This window comes from Sapajus apella, unplaced genomic scaffold (assembly GCF_009761245.1).
Source record: "Sapajus apella isolate SASKATOON/1434 unplaced genomic scaffold, GSC_monkey_1.0 scaffold85, whole genome shotgun sequence".
NCBI classification, from domain to species: Eukaryota; Metazoa; Chordata; class Mammalia; order Primates; family Cebidae; genus Sapajus; species Sapajus apella.
In genome coordinates, this window is record NW_022437025.1 from 2,609,772 (window position 1) to 2,625,505 (window position 15,734).

Sequence of the window (15,734 nt, forward strand, 5' to 3'; positions counted from 1 at the left end):
ATGATTCCATTAAGCTGGAAGATTGCCACCTGGACACTTTGGGCTCCTCCTACCTTTAAGTCTACAGGCTAAGAAGGGGGTTACAGTGTTGGCCGGGGTGATTGACCCAGACTATCAAGATGAAATCAGTCTACGACCCCACAAAGGAGGTGGGGAAGTGTATGCATGGAAGACAGGAGATCCCTTAGGGCGCCTCTTCGGATTACCGTGCCCTGTGATTAAGGCAATGGGAAACTACGGCAGCCCAATCCAGGCAGGACTGCAGATGAGCCAGACCCCTCAGGAGTGAAGGTTTGGGTGGCCCCACCAGGAAAATAACCACCAACTGCTGAGGTGCTTGCTGAAGGCAAAGGGAACACAGAATGGGTGGGAGAAGGCAGTCGTCAGTACCGACCGTGTGATCAGCTGCAGAAACCAGGCCTGTAGTTGCCACGAGCATTTCCTCCTTCTTTTGTTAAAAATGGTTGTGCACGTTTACACCTGTGCTAAAACAATCATTTCCTTTCCTTTCTCCTTTATCCTGTGACACAAGGCTTACTGATTTCACATCAGCATTTAAGCACTGTTTTTTTTTGTTGTTTTTTTTTTGTTTTTTTTTTTTTGAGACGGAGTTTCACTCTTGTTACCCAGGCTGGAGTGCAATGGCGCGATCTCGGCTCACCGCAACCTCCGCCTCCTGGGTTCAGGCAATTCTCCTGCCTCAGCCTCCTCAGTCGCTGGGATTGCAGGCACGCACCACCATGCCCAGCTAATTTTTTGTAGTTTTAGTAGAGACGGGGTTTCACCATGTTGACCAGGATGGCCTCGATCTCTTGACCTCGTGATCCACCCGCCTTGGCCTCCCAAAGTGCTGGGATTACAGGCTTGAGCCACCGCGCCTGGCCTTAAGCACTGTTTATGTGACGGCATCTGGGTTGGGGATCGGTGCGTTTCTGGTTGTATGAAGGAGAGCTGTATTATGTTGGGTGTTAATTGTGACCTCATTATTTGAAGATTGTGTATGAGCTCAGGAGATGTGTATGGGTTCAAGTTGACAAGGGGTGGACTTGTGATGGTTAGTACTGTCAGCTTGATTGGGTGGAAGGATGCAAAGTATTGATCCTGGGTGTGTCTGTAACGGTGTTGCCAAGGGATTAACACTGGAGTCAGTGGGCTGGGAAGGCAGCCCCACCCTGAATCTGGTGGGCACCATCTCATCAGCTGCCAGTGCAGCTAGAAGATAAAGCAGGCAGAAAAATGAGAAGAGAGACGGGCCTGGCCTCCCAGCCGACACCTCCTGTGCGAGATGCTTCCCGTCCTCGAACATCGGTCTCGACATTCTTGTTTTGGAACTGGGACTGGCTCTCCTTGCTCCTCAGCCTGAGAACAGGACCTTGTGATCGTGTAAGTTAATGAACTCCCCCTATATATAGAAAGTGGACAGCTGCAGCGCCACAGCCCCTTTCTAGGACATCCCTGGAGGACAGCAGTGAAGGGAAATCTTCCCTTCTATGTATATACTCCATGAGTCTGTCCCTCTAGAGAACCCTAACACAGCCAGCCTCCCACGGACCCCCTTGTCTTGGTTCCCATGCCAGCGGCTCCAAGTGCTGCTGAAAACACTGCCCAGTCCCTGCAGCCCAGCCCCCAACACAGATTCTCAGAGCAGTCACAGTGGCAAGAACATTTATTATAAAAATAGGCAGAACAAAATAAGTGTGCTTTAAGTTCTGGATATGCGACACATGCTATTCGATGCTGTTTTACATGTAGACATGTGGCTCTGTGATGGCGGGTGGCCCTAGTGTGACGCACAGCCGCAATACTCCATGTGGCAAACATCCCGGTTCCAGGCAGAGAGGAGACACCTTATCCCGTAGAATAGGATGGGGCTTCCACCCAGGGGACCGTATGAGTGGCTCCCACAGGCAGCCAACCCTTTCTGGCAAGCTGCGGCATTCCCAGGTGCAGGCGGGGGAGGGCTGGCATGCCAGCATCAGATCGCTGGCTTCAGCCTGATGGAGACACAAGACTGGGACCTCCCTCTGCAGGTGTTCCTGACCCCATCTCCACCTCCAGCCTCTAGCTTCACTGGCGGTTCCCTGTGACCCAGCCTGTTCCACAGCCAAAGGGGGACCAAAGTGAACGATCACGGTACCCCACACATATTCTGGGGGCCTTGGAGCTCAGTAGAGCCAACCCATGGCATCTGACAGCACCTCCCTGTCCCTGAGGGCAGCTGTGCTGGGCCGGGGGCCGCAAGGGCACGGTGAGTGTCGGTCACTGGCAGCACTCGGCCACATGCCTGAGGAGCTCTTCACCTTGCTCGTCGTTGAAGCACTGAAGGCAGTGAGGGCACTGAAGGTCCCCCTGGCCTTTCTGAGCTGCGCCAGGATGCCCGTCCTCGGCAGGGGGTTCCAACTGTTGGGACCCAGTCCCAGGCCTCGAGCCACGTGGCACCATAAGCATCAATGCATCGGTGGCCAAGTATTTGGCAGTTTTGCTCCCAGTGTGAGTCCGGCAGGCGTCCGGCTCTTGAGAATCCTGCAGAAAAGGCAAGGGTCTATTTACATGGGCTGTGATGAAGGTCACAAAGCCGCTCTCAGGTTCCGGCAGCCAGCGCTGCTGCATCTGTCCCTGAACGGAACTGCAATCCCTCACTTTGCTTCCTGCTGTACCCCAGAGCCCAGACAAAGGGGTGCTCAGTGAATGACTGAAGAGATCACGCACATGCGCCCTCATGCGCTCATGAAGAAACAGGCCCTACCGGGATCCACTCCCCAACCCCTTGGTGGAAGCCCCATCGGCCCCAGGGGACCTGACGGAGAAGGTGGCCCTGACGATGTGGCCCACACACCACCACAGCATGGAGGCGGCAGAGCCCAGGGCGGGGAGCTGGGCAAACGGTCCCAACCCCACTCTGCATCTCCTCTGTGAGCACTCTGGGGCCCAGGGAGTCCTTCAGTAGCAGCAGGAGGTGTCCCTGGCTTGGCCCCACCACTTGGCACAGCTTAGCACACGTTCTCCAAACGTCTGTCCTGACGCACTGTGGCCTGCAGCCCTTACCGCTCATCTGGGACACCATTCCAGTGGGCCTCGGGCCTCCACGTCCTGTCTGAGTGTGGCTTTTCCCCGGTGGGACCACAGCTTGTCAGCCAAGCCTTCAGCACCATGTCCCTGGGTATGCCACCTAGGGACTGAGCAACACCCCAGGGGCCCCAGGCTACGGCTGAAAGGGACACAGAGGCCACTTAGTACAAAGTCTCCAGGCCCCACCAGAAATTTTACCCTTGGGGCTAAGCATCTGGGCCTGCAGGTCTAGAACCAGCTCTTCTGGTCTGAAATCTTTGAGAGGCTGCCTGAGCCCATCCTCATGATTGTACCATTAGTGTCCCCTCAGTCCACATCATGGCTTCCTCAAATTCACGGAGCCCCGAAAACTCACAGGCAAAACCAAATCCCAGGAAAACCCACACGTCGTTCTGTAGCCAGATGCTCTTATTCCTGCCCAAGGGACGTGCTGACGGATCCCTGTCCCAGGCCTGCTGTGCCAGCGACTGAGGAGAATCTGAAACTGGGGGATGGGGAGCCACAGACACACCCTATTCTGTGACACCGAGAAGGCCGCAGGGGCCGGGCAGGGGCTCCAGGCAGGGCCTGCTGTGGCTGGTGAGGCCTCCAGCGCCTCCTTGTCAGCCTGTGGACTTAAGCGGGGAAGACAGTCCCCACCAGGTTCCTCCTCCTTCATGCGTGACTACAAACGGCTGCCTGTGTCCAGCCCTCAGCTGCGAACTTAGGCCAAGGGTGTGTTAGAAGAGGCGCCCACCATGATTCCCCTGTGCCCTTTGTGCAGGAGAAGCAGAAGGAACAGAGGCCCAGTGGCTGCTCAGAACAGGGCAGTGGGGCTGGCCCTCAGCCCCAGGGTCCCTGTCCACACCCTGCCACAACGAGCGGCTCAGCCTGGCATCCCAGCTCCTGCCCGGGTGCATCGACTGTGAGGGGCGCCACTACCTTTCAGTCTGTGTCAGGGAAGGAAGGTCTTTGAGTGGGGCCCCGGACTTACTCCATGGCCAGACGTGTGTTAGATACTTGATAAGGAGCTAACGAACTTTGGGATTTCTGCAGAGCACAAGTCAGTGAAGAGAAGGGAGAGGAGAAGGGAAGGGGCCGTGGGTCACACAGCGAGGAGCTCCATCACTTCCCATCCACACCAGGCCTCCTCACAGCATCCCCATGGCAGGGACAGCACTGACCCCAGGGGTAGGGTGAGGGGCCTCTGGCCAGCAAGGCCCAGCTCCATGTGCCAGGCTGAGCTGGGGGAGGTTCCTGGACACCCAGGGCCATCATATCTATGTGACAGGGTAAGCGGGGCTCCTGCCTCACAGACAGGACAAGACATGTATGGAGCTCACACTTTGAGGCCCAGGACGTGCTCTCTGACTGCATGGCAGTGATGGACAGGGAGGCAGGACAGTCCCTGAGGACAGCCACCTCTGCTCATACAGGCCGCCATGCCAGCCCCCTCCACAAGTAAACACAGTGCACAGGGAGGCTTTCCATGGCCACGCCCCAGGTGCCAGGCAAGGTGGCTCTTCCCAGAGCAGGAAGGGCTCACCACAACCCTCATCACCAGCACATCAGGGCCTTGGCAGACACAGAAAGGCTCTAAATTCATGAGGAGAAAAACAAAAACCCCACACCTAAGCAAGAAGAAAATGCCCTGACACCTTACCTGTCTCCAGGACACCTGGCGCAGCAAAGAGGTGACTTTTTCCTCCAGTTCCTGAATCCGACTTTGAGCCCGTTCCCGATCGGCCCTTTCCGACATGAAGTCGTCCTTGTAAGCGAGAATCTGAAGAGAGCCAAGACACACGTTTCTGCTCAAGGGCGGAGGAAGTCTCCACCTGGCTTCTCCCCCCACACCATGACCACCGCCCACTCAGGGCCACCGAGCCTTCAGCCCAGCCTGTCCCATGATTTTGGCCAACACCAGCTGGCAGACATCGGTCAGTGCCATCCTGAGCCCGGGGACAGACACCTGCTGCTCCAGCATCTGCACCCGCTCCAGCGCAGCGTCCCGGGCCATCCTCGAGGCCGCCAGCTCCTGCTTCACTTCTGCACAGCTGTTCATTCTCTCTTCCAACTGCCTGTTGAGCCGGGAGATCTCCTTCCTCATCAGCTCGGGCTCTTGGGGGATCTGCAGCCCCCTGAGCTGGGCATGGAGCCCCCTCACATATTCGTCTCTGCTGGCGTCATAGCGCTGCCACTTGGCATTGAGGTCTTCAACCTGTGGAGGTGGAGCAGGAAAGCTCATGGCGAAGGCAGCTGCCAGCGCTGCTCCGGCCGGCGCCCGGTGTGAACTATTTCCCAGCAGGATTCGCAGAGTGGGAGTTTCCTCTTTTTTTTTTTTTTTCTTTTTTTTTTTGGAACGGGGTTCACTCATGTTACCCAGGCTGGAGTGCAATGGCGCGATCTCGGCTCACCGCAACCTCCGCCTCCTGGGTTCAGGCAATTCTCCTGCCTCAGCCTCCTGAGTAGCTGGGATTACAGGCACGCACCACCATGCCCAGCTAATTTTTTGTATTTTTAGTAGAGACGGGGTTTCACCATGTTGACCAGGATGGTCTCGATCTCTTGACCTCGTGATCCACCCGCCTCGGCCTCCCAAAGTGCTGGGATTACAGGCTTGAGCCACCGCGCCCGGCAAGAGTTTCCTCTTACATGGAAGCTCCCCTCCCTGTTCTGCGGAGAGCAGACACTCAGCCCACTAGAGAATCCTGAGGCACTGGGATGACGCCCGTACGCGACCCGACCGGCAGAAACAGAAGCAGACTCGGTGCGACTTTTCTGCTAGAAAAGGTGCCTCCTGCTGGCGACTCCTGCATTTCCTTCACTGCCATGTGAGTTAATTTTAGGGGGATGGAGATGGACAGAACACATCCTGTACATCATTTTAGGCATTAAACAAAAGTACAGTCTCTAGGGACTGTGTGCCAAGCCATAGTGGCCAGAAGGTGGGGGCAGCCTCTGGGCATCGGCCGAGGACAGAGCCCTCACTCACAGTTCGAAGGCATGTGTTCCTCCCAAATAAAACCTGAAGGACACTCACGTGAGTCACCTTCTGTTTTAGCAGTCGGTTTTCTTCCTGCAACTTTTCAATAACACTCTGGACAGAGGCGGGCCCGCCTGTATGTTCTGACTGCATGAGGAAGGGACAGAGAGAAGACACTCTATCACACTCCTGCAGGAGGGAGAAAGCTAGACCCAGAGACTAAGGCCAGAGTCTCACTGCATCCCCCAATGCAGCGCATAGTGATCGTTCACTTGGCAGAGAAGCAGAGCGGGGACAAGGGGCCACCTCCGCCCTGCCCAGGCCCACCCCACCAGGCCCAGGCCACAGCCCAGACTGAGCGTCTTCAGGTCATGTCATCTGTGACACTGTCCTCATCCCAACCTACCTACCAGTTTCAGCTGTTTGTCTTTTATTATTATTATTTTTTTAGATGGGTTTCACCATGTTGGTCAGGCTGGTTTTGAACTCCCGACCTCAGGTGATCCGCCCGCCTTGGCCTCCAAAGTGCTTGGATTACAGGCGTGAGCCACCACACTCGGCCAGCCGTTTGTCTTTTAAATATTTGGAATGTAAATATTCTAAAGCCATAATGTCTACAGAGGTTGGCACACCAGACATAGCAAAGTCTTCTCATTGCCAGACATTTGCCATTATCACAGACAGCAGGGAAGGCAGGAAGCTGAACCTCACTGTAAACCAGAGTCTCCAGTGAGGGGGCCCAGCTGCCCAGGGTGGGCCTGGCCACACACCCGCTGACCTCCTTTGGAGCCCATGACAGGTCCTGCCTGCAGACAGTCAGGTTCAACCAGGGGCCTCTGGGCCCAGCAATCTAACCTCTGCCCCATGCAGGGTCAGGAGATTCAGTCACGGAAGCCACAACCCAAACCGAGCCCCACTAACCACCACAGCGCTAAATGGAAAGTCTCATGAAGCCCATGTGTGCCCTAGAATTCCAACTGCGTCTCAGTGACATCATGTTTGAGATTCCCCTGAATGACAAAGGAAGTGCGTGTCCTAACCCAGCCTACACCGGGAAGCCCCGGGTGACTCAGCTGAGCTCAGGCTGAGAAGTGACACTTCTTTAGAGACTGTGCTGAGGGCCCACCCTGCCAGTGGCCCCACACTCACCTCAGGCTGAGCCCTGAGTGTGGCTCCTTTCAAATCCCCAGAGGGAAATGACGCGGTGACTCAAAATCAGACGGAAGACCCTGCCTCCACCCAGATGGCACTTTTTCTCTGGCTTCTGAATGCAGCTGTGTTCTCTCTGAGGTTCGCAGCCTGGAATCCACCCAGCTGAGGCGGGCAGTTCTCAGGCCAAGCTTCTCCCCGCCGGCCGCTTCAGTGAAGCTGCTGATGGGGACGGGATGTCCTATCTGCTCAGAACATCCCAGAGTGTGTGTTTCCGCATGAACCTTGGTGCTGCCTCAGAGAACTGCCTAGAAAGGCCCCAAGCAAGAGGCCCTATGCCCCGCAGTGTGTGTGCAATGCGGCCTCAGTTCCGGTGAGAGGTGCATGAAGTGCCTCCATTTCCCTGCCTGCCACACAGACCACCACAACCACCAGCAAGATGGAGGGTGCCTGGCTCGCAGTGGCCCCCTGGCACTCAGCACACAGAGGCCTCGGGCTCACGGCTCCTCTACCCTTCCACCTAGGAGCTCCCTGGTTTCTCCTGATGCTGAAACTCCCACGGTCCCCCTCTCCCACTGGACCCACACAGAGCTACCGCCCAGACCCGGCCCAACCTGGAGGTCCAGTGAACCCTTCTTTGGCCCTCACTGTCACTTGGCACTGCTGTGCTCTGGTCCTGGCTTTGATGAGGAGGAGGCTGCGGCCCTGAGCCAGGCCTCCAAGCTGGTAGGAGGCTGTGCTGCTGGCAAGGACACGCCTAAAGCCAGCTTTGGAGATGGCGGTTCTGGCTGTGCCCAGGTCCACACAGGCACGCTGAGCTTGCAGAAGGCGGGTACTCCGTCCTTCCAGGAGCTCTGGATGTGGAACCTGGAGGCACTCCTGGTCCCCAGCAGTATACCTGGCTGTGCTTCAATGTCCTCAGATGAGGAGGAGGTGACAGCACTCCCGAGCAGCTCTGCCACCCCCAGCTCTTTCTCCTCACCCTCAGCGAAGGCACATGAAACCCAAGTGCCATCACCTGCCGGGGTGCAGGGCCAGCTACAGGCCTGCTGTGGGGGCAGTGAGGTGTCTGCCTGCTTTCCTGTCACATTTTGCATGTTCCATCATTTTAAAAGAAACCCTTGGATGAGCGAGTTTTGCGGTGTCAGCCGACTCTCGTTACTGAGAACGCAAGAGGGCTCTGGGGTGCCCCCCGAGCCCTGCGATCAGGAGCCCGGGGGCGATGGCTGCCAGCGCCCAGGCTCCTCACCACAACTCGCTTGCACTGCGGCCTACCTCGCCAGGACTCCTCTCCCCCATGCTCCTCTGTGCCTGCTGTCGCTCATCCAGACACTTGGCCAGATGCTGACACATGTGGGCGGTGGCGGTCAGCGTCCTCCGCAGCTGATGGGTCTCGCTGGCCAAGGAGCGGCACAGAACGTCACCGGCGGCCCGGGCCCGCTCCCCCTCCGCCAGGCTCCTCCGCAGCAGGACGAGCTCCTTCTCTCGCTCGTGCTGCGGCTGGCTCAGCAGCTGCTGCATCTCCCTCTCTTTCTCTTCCAGTCGCTCAGTAAGCCTCTCGATCTCCTAAGTGGAGGATTTAAAAGTGCAGTTTACTGAATTAAAAGAGCCAATGTCAAGAGCAAATGTTCAGAAAGCAAAAGGAAACCTGGCATGGACGCCCCATCACTAGACAACACACACGCTCATTCAGAAGTCAGACGCTGGAACTAACAGTTAACTCTGGAGTTTTTCAGGCTACAACATTCTGTTCTAAAACTTCATCTTAAAATCTATTTTTTTTTTCTGAGTCTCACTCCGCTGCCCATGCTGGAGTGCACTGCAACATTCACCTCCTGAGTTCAAGCAGTTCTCCTGTCTCAGCCTCCCGGGTAGCTGGGACTACAGGTGTGTGCCAACACGCCCAGCTAATTTTTGTATTTTTAGTAGAGATGGGGTTCCACCATGTTGGCCAGGCTGGTCTTGAACTCCTGACCTCAGATGATCTGCCTGCCTCGCCCTCCCAAAGTGCTGGGATTACAGGTGTGAACCACCATGCCAGACCTTTCTCATTTTCTTTTCTTTTTTTTAGGCAGGGTCTTACTGTCACCCAGGCTAGAGTGCAGTAGCACAATTGTGGCTCACTGCAGCCCTGACCTCCCCAGGCTCAAGTGATTCTCCATCCTAACCTGAGTAGCTGGGACTATAGGCATGTGCCACCGTGCCTGGCTAACTTTTTTGTATTTTGTAGAGTCAGGGTTTTGCTGTGATGCTCAGGCTGGTCTCAAACTCCTGGGCTCAAGCAATCTGCCCGCCTGGGCTTCCCAATGTGCTGGGATTACAGCCGTGAGCCACCATGCCCTCCCAAATTCTATTTTCACAAGCAAGTTCATAATTTTAGATTTCATAACATCAAAATGTTTTTTTGAGATGAGCGTCTCCCTAAACATAGCCCAGGCTGGTCTTAAACTCCTGGGCTCAGGCAATCCTCCCACCTCAGCCTCCTGAATAGCTGGGACTACAGGCTCAAGCCACCATACCCAGTTATCATCAAATTATCAAAGGGGCAATTCCAAGCACCTTTTTGATAGGAAAGGTAGAAAATTTACCGTAGTGGGTACTCCAAAAAGACGCCCACAGCAAAACCCCCAGGATCTGGGAATGGAGCCTTATTTAGAGATAGGGTATCTGCAGATGTAATTAGTTAAGCTGAGGACAAACCGGATTCGGATGGGACTGGGGTCCTCATTAAAAGATGCACGTCTGGACAGACACACAGAAGAAGGCCATGTGACAACAAAGATGAGTGATTTCTTGTGGATACAAGCCAAGGAACACCAAGGCTTGCTGGCTGCCACAGGAACGTCAAAGAGGCAAGAAAGGGTCCTTCCCTAGCACCTTCAGAGAGCCAACGCCATGGTTTTCGGCTTCTGGCCAATAGAACTGTGAAAGATTATGTTTCTGTTGCTTGAAGTCCCCCAGTTTGTGGTACATTGTTACAGCAGCTCTAGGAAATTAACACACCCAACTCTAATTACTTCTTAAAGAATTAAAAGCCGGGCGCGGTGGCTCAAGCCTGTAATCCCAGCACTTTGGGAGGCCGAGGCGGGTGGGTCACGAGGTCAAGAGATCGAGACCATCCTGGTCAACACGGTGAAACCCCGTCTCTACTAAAAATACAAAAAATTAGCTGGGCATGGTGGCGCGTGCCTGTAATCCCAGCTACTCAGGAGGCTGAGGCAGGAGAATTGCCTGAACCCAGGAGGCGGAGGTTGCGGTGAGCCGAGATCGCGCCATTGCACTCCAGCCTGGGTAACATGAGTGAAACTCCCTCCCAAAAAAAAAAAAAAAAAAATGACCCCCCTTCTCAAAAAAAAAAAAAAAAAAAAAGGGCACAGTGGCCTCTCGGCCTACAAGGCTGCTGTAACGAAGCACCGCACTTGGTGGCTTAAACAACAGAAATACATTCTGTCACAGTTCTGGAAGCCAGAAGTCCAAAGCCCAGGTGTCAGCAGGACCTTGCCCCTCCCGGGAATCTAGGAAAGAAGGCTTCCTTGTCTTTTCCACCTCTGGTAGTGGGCAGCATTCTGTGGCTGGCGAACCACATTCCCCAATTTCTGCCTCTGTCTTCACACGACCTTCTTCTCCGTGTCTTCACATGGCCTCTATTATACATTGCGGATGTAATAAATGAAAATAACTCTGCACTGCCACGTCAGTGAACCTAGGACCTACAGGTGATAAACCTCTCCATTCTTCCACAGGTCCTGTGATTGACCTCAGACTGAAGGAGGTGGATTAGTGAGTGGTACCCTTATAATAATTACCCATGTGAATCCAGTGTGACCTCATTTTTATATATTACATCTGCAAAGCCTCTATTTCCAAATCAGGTCAACATTCACGAGCCCCAGGTGGACAAGAACTTTGGGGACATGCATTAGCCCAGTACAGCCCCTTTTCTCCCGCTTCCCAGGCAGCCCTTATAGAGTGCCCAGGTGGAGGCTACAGCCCAGCTCACAGCTGCTCCTATACCAGGAGGTGATGAACTATGAGAGACAGGAACAAACAGAAATTATAAGAAAGCCCAGTTCACCGAGTCCTGACAGCATGTACCGAGCAGTTAAGATGTGCCCTGTGGATGCAGTGATGAGGGAGCAGACGAGGTAAGTAAGGTCTCACGTCCAACTGTGGCTGCAGTGAGGACCACAATTCACTGGCCTGATCTTGCCCCATCACACACTGACCACAGCTTGGTGCTAGAGGCACGGGTCAGCTCCTTCACATCTTGAGCCTCAGCATTCTCTCTGGGAGCCCTCAGTCCCTACTGGTCCAAGGTTCCAGCTCCTAATGGGCTCTCTGACATGGCCACAGATGAGCACAACCTTCCGACAGCTTGCTTCCTCCCGTGGCTTTAACTCTGCACTGTACCTCAGCGAACCTGGGCCTATAGGAGATGATAAACCTCTCCATTCTTCCACAGGTTCTGTGATCGGCCGCAGACTGAAGGATGGGATGAGCAATATGTAATTGTATAAGATACCAGACAAGGCCAGGCACAGTGGCTCATGCCTATAATCTCAGCACTTTGGGAGGTTTGAGGCAGGAGGATCGCTGGAGGCCAGGAGTTCGAAACCAGCCTGGGCAACATGATGAGACCCCTCCATCTCTACAAAAACTTAAAAAGTTAGGCAGGTGTGGCGGCTCATAGTCCTGTGGAGGGCTCTCAGGAGACTGTGACGGGGGGACTGCTTGAGCGCAGGAGTTCAAGGTTACAGTGAGCCATGATGGCGCCACCGCATTCCAGCCTAGGTGGCAGTGTCACAGAGCAAGACCTTGTCTCTTAAAAAACTAAACTACAGCTAGTGCTCGACTTACGACCACGGTCGGGACCGCGGACCAGTCGTAACACGATTTGGTCGTAAGTTGAGTAGGCTATATGTACATTTGAAATGGTGCACGCGGAGATGGTAGTGCTGCTGGAAGCTGGTCCACACTGTTGTACGCCCAGCTGGGCAACGTTTGCGCTGCCAGACACGGAGCAGTCGTGGCTAGCGATTGTGGTCATAAAGTCGAATGGTCGTAAGTTGCATAGGTGGTAAGTCGATCAATACCTGTAAACTAAAACATTAAAATGTTCCTTAAATAATTAAAAACCCCACCCTGGGCATGGTGGTGCATGCCTGTAATCCCAGCACTTTGGGAGGTCAAGGCAGGAGGAGCACTTGAAGCCAGGAGTTCTAGACCAGCCTGAGCTGTGGGTAACCCCCCATATAGGCACAGAGGAATGAGAGCTAAGCAGAACCCTGGCACAGTTAGGGCTTGAGGAATATCTCAGTTTATAGTGTTACTATGCAGCTATTTCCTTACACATAATCCTTTACATAATCATATATTAGTTTATAGAAATAGGGATTAAAGAATCCCTTTATATAATCCTCTATATATAATCACATAATAGTTGACAGTATGAGTGCCTAAAGAATATTTCCCTACATATATACCTATGATTATATCTTAGTTCATAATCGGAGGAATGCCTAGAGTGGACACAGTACAGAGCATGAATTAAGGAATAAGCAGCTTATAATCAGAGGAATGCCTAGAGCAGACACAGTGCAGAGCATGATTTAAGGGAAAACAGTTACACCAGGACAAGAATCCATGGCCCAGGCGGCAGCGTTCAGTATCGTAAAGATACCCGCTGGATGGCAGGCTTGGGGTGAGAGCCACTCCTCCTGATAAAGGAGTTGTAGGACCTTGCTCCAGTTCTTGTGGAAGGCTGCCCTCAGAACGGCAATCCACCTTGGTGACTGTGAACTCTATCAGCTCTTGCTACTGTGCTGCTTAAAAAGCATCTTCCCATAGAATCCATTGGAAACTGCCAGAAGGTGGCGGTAATCTTGACAGCTCTGTCACTGCTGTGTGACTTAAAGCATCCTCCCATAAATCTTCTTAGAAGTAGTTTTCCATAGACAGAAGTATCGCACACTGCACCCTCTTCACTTCGCACGGCCCACCTTCAAGCCTCGGTGACCTAATGGGGGTGGACCCCCTTACTGCACACGGCCCTTACCTTTGTGGGAACAGGCCCCTTGCTGTGCACTGTCCACCTCCTGGCCTAGATGACCTAATGGGGATGGACCCCATGTTTTATTGCTTACGACCATATCACTATCCTTAAAGATGATTTCACTCACTGCCCTGCCCCCTAACCTATACACAATAAATACTCATGCTTCTGGACATTCAGGGCCTCGCCTGACTCCGCTTGTAGGTTGCGTGGATCCCCCAGCCCAGCTGCGTTTTCTTTGTACTTCTGTGTCCTGTTTCTCTATTTCTCGAATCCTCAGCACAGCATAAGGCTCACCCCACGACCCTGTGGGGCACTCAGCCCTACATCTGGCTCCCAACGTGCCCTACACTGGGCAACACAGCAAGATCCTGTCTCTGCAAAAAAATTAATTGGCCTTCCATATCCTGTGGTCCCAGCTATATGGAAGGCTGAGTCAGGAGAATCAATTGAGCCCAGAAGATTGAGGCCAAAGTGAGCAGTGTTTGTGCCACTCCTGCCTTGGTGACGGAGATCCTGTCTCAAAAAAATAAAATAAAAATAAAATTCCCAAAACAAAACCTACATGCTTACATGTTGGGAAGACAGGACCAGGACCAGTCATGCTGGACCACAGCCCTAATTCTATCTGAGGCTACCAGGCAGCTGCAATAAGCTGCTTGGTCAGTGGCCAGACACACAGGACACGGGGGAAACGTGAGCTGAACGCCGGTGGCCACCAGACTGCAAGTCTGCTGCTCTGGGCGTGAGGTCCCTGCATGCTCTAACTGTCTCACCAACGTTCTGGAGATGAGCTCAGAGTGTCCCTCTGGGTCCTTGGTCTGTACTCCTCTGTGGCTCCTGGGGTCCACAACGCCAAAACTTGTTGCTGCAGACCAGGTGACCTCTAAACTTCCGTCCGCTCTAGTCAGGATCTACCTTCCAGAATGAGGGAGAGAGTGGAGGAGGGGAGTCATGTCTGCTGAAAGTATTTTAAATGATGCAGATACTGACAACGTAATATTAAGTAGAACTGCATACACAGCGTGAGCGCAACCATGCCAAACGGGCAGGCACCCTCTGCGCAGAGGAAAATCAGGAAAAAGGGTGCCAAGAGGTTAACACTAGTCACCCTGCACCACGGGGTTACAGTGGCTGTTTGTTTTTCAGATGTTCAAAATTGCTTTCTTTTTCTAAAATCAGGCGGTGGGGGCAGCCCTGGAAACAAAAACGATCTTTTGCAGGCTACTACTGCCTTTGCAGGTTCAGTTTCTTTCCTGGGAACACCAGGATAATAGCCATGGATCAAATGGAATAAAAGACGCCAGAGTGCACCCAAATGTTTCAGACCCTTGCAAACACTGTCACGCACTAAAACTGTTCCTCATACCGCTGTTCCGGGGCTTACGGTTCATCATCAAAAACAGACAAAAATATCACTGACAAGGACAAAGAGGAGAAATTTAGGATTTGTGTCTATTTTTAATTTAATTTTTCTGGACGCGGTCTCACTCTGTCACCGAGGTTGGTGTGCAGAGGTGCCATCGTGGCTCAATGCAACCTCTGGCTCCCAGGCTCAAGTGATACTCCCACCTCAGCCTCTCCAGTGGCTGGGAGCACAGGCACGCACCACCATGCCCAGCTAATTTTTTGTAATTTTTGTAGAGACGGGTTTTGCCATGTTGCTCAGGCTTGTCCCGAACTCCTGAGCTCAGGCAATCTACCCGCCTTGCCTCCCAAAGTGCTGGGATTACAGGTGTGAGCCACTGCGCCCAGCCTAGCATTTGTGTCCATTATCAGACACAGGGGTCGCACTTGCCATTGCTCCTAGTGAAAGACACAGGCATGGGTGAGCGCTGGAAGGGACTCTAGAACACAACATGAGTACACTGATCTTGGACCCAAGACAGACAGACACAGACACACACACACACACACACACCACACAGCATACACACCCGTCAGAAAGTGTTCCCACACATGCACCTCAAAACACCAAGAAGAACCAACCTGAACACGCACTATACACACACAGCAAGAACTGCACCAACCCCTCCTCAGAATCCAGTGTCTCCTCACCACCCCGCCCAGAACCCAGTGCCCTCCCAGCCGCCCAGGATCCAGCCTTTCCTTATCACCTTCAGAACCCTGCACTCTCACACCCCAGGACAGAACCTCCTCACCTCCTCCAGGATTTGGTGCCACCTCAAACGACCCAGGACCTGGCACCCCTTCACCCTCCAGGACCAAGCACACCTCAGCCCGTGGTGCCCCCTCTCTCCCCTAGGACCCAGGGTCCCCTCACCCACCAGAACCTGTTGCCCTATCACTCCCAGGATCCAGTGCCCCCTCTCTGCCCCAGAACCCAGCACCCCCTCACTCCCTAGGACCCAGCACTTCCTCACCCACCAGGGCCCCCATCCACCAGGGCCCTTCCACCTGTAGGGTAGAGAACTCACTCACCAAGGCCCGGTGCCCCCTCAACCCCAGGACCCGGTGCCCCCTCAACCCCCAGGACCCGGT

General features: G+C 53.9%; 1 protein-coding gene across 2 annotated transcripts in view; it reads right to left on the reverse strand.

Moving 5' to 3' along the window:
* Positions 1-1,648: 1,648 nt before the first annotated feature.
* TNIP2 (TNFAIP3 interacting protein 2) overlaps positions 1,649-15,734 on the reverse strand; it is a 14,834-nt gene continuing 748 nt past the window's right edge. Inside the window, exons 2-6 of one of the 2 annotated variants that reach the window (XM_032253970.1) lie at positions 8,456-8,746; positions 6,089-6,178; positions 5,018-5,266; positions 4,712-4,831; positions 1,649-2,523 (exon numbers count right to left, since the gene is read on the reverse strand). In XM_032253970.1, the coding sequence (XP_032109861.1) occupies positions 2,260-2,523; positions 4,712-4,831; positions 5,018-5,266; positions 6,089-6,178; positions 8,456-8,746 (1,014 nt within the window). In that variant the 3' untranslated portion in view covers positions 1,649-2,259. The remainder of the gene's footprint in view (positions 2,524-4,711; positions 4,832-5,017; positions 5,267-6,088; positions 6,179-8,455; positions 8,747-15,734) is intronic. The other variant, XM_032253972.1, reaches the window with a different exon arrangement.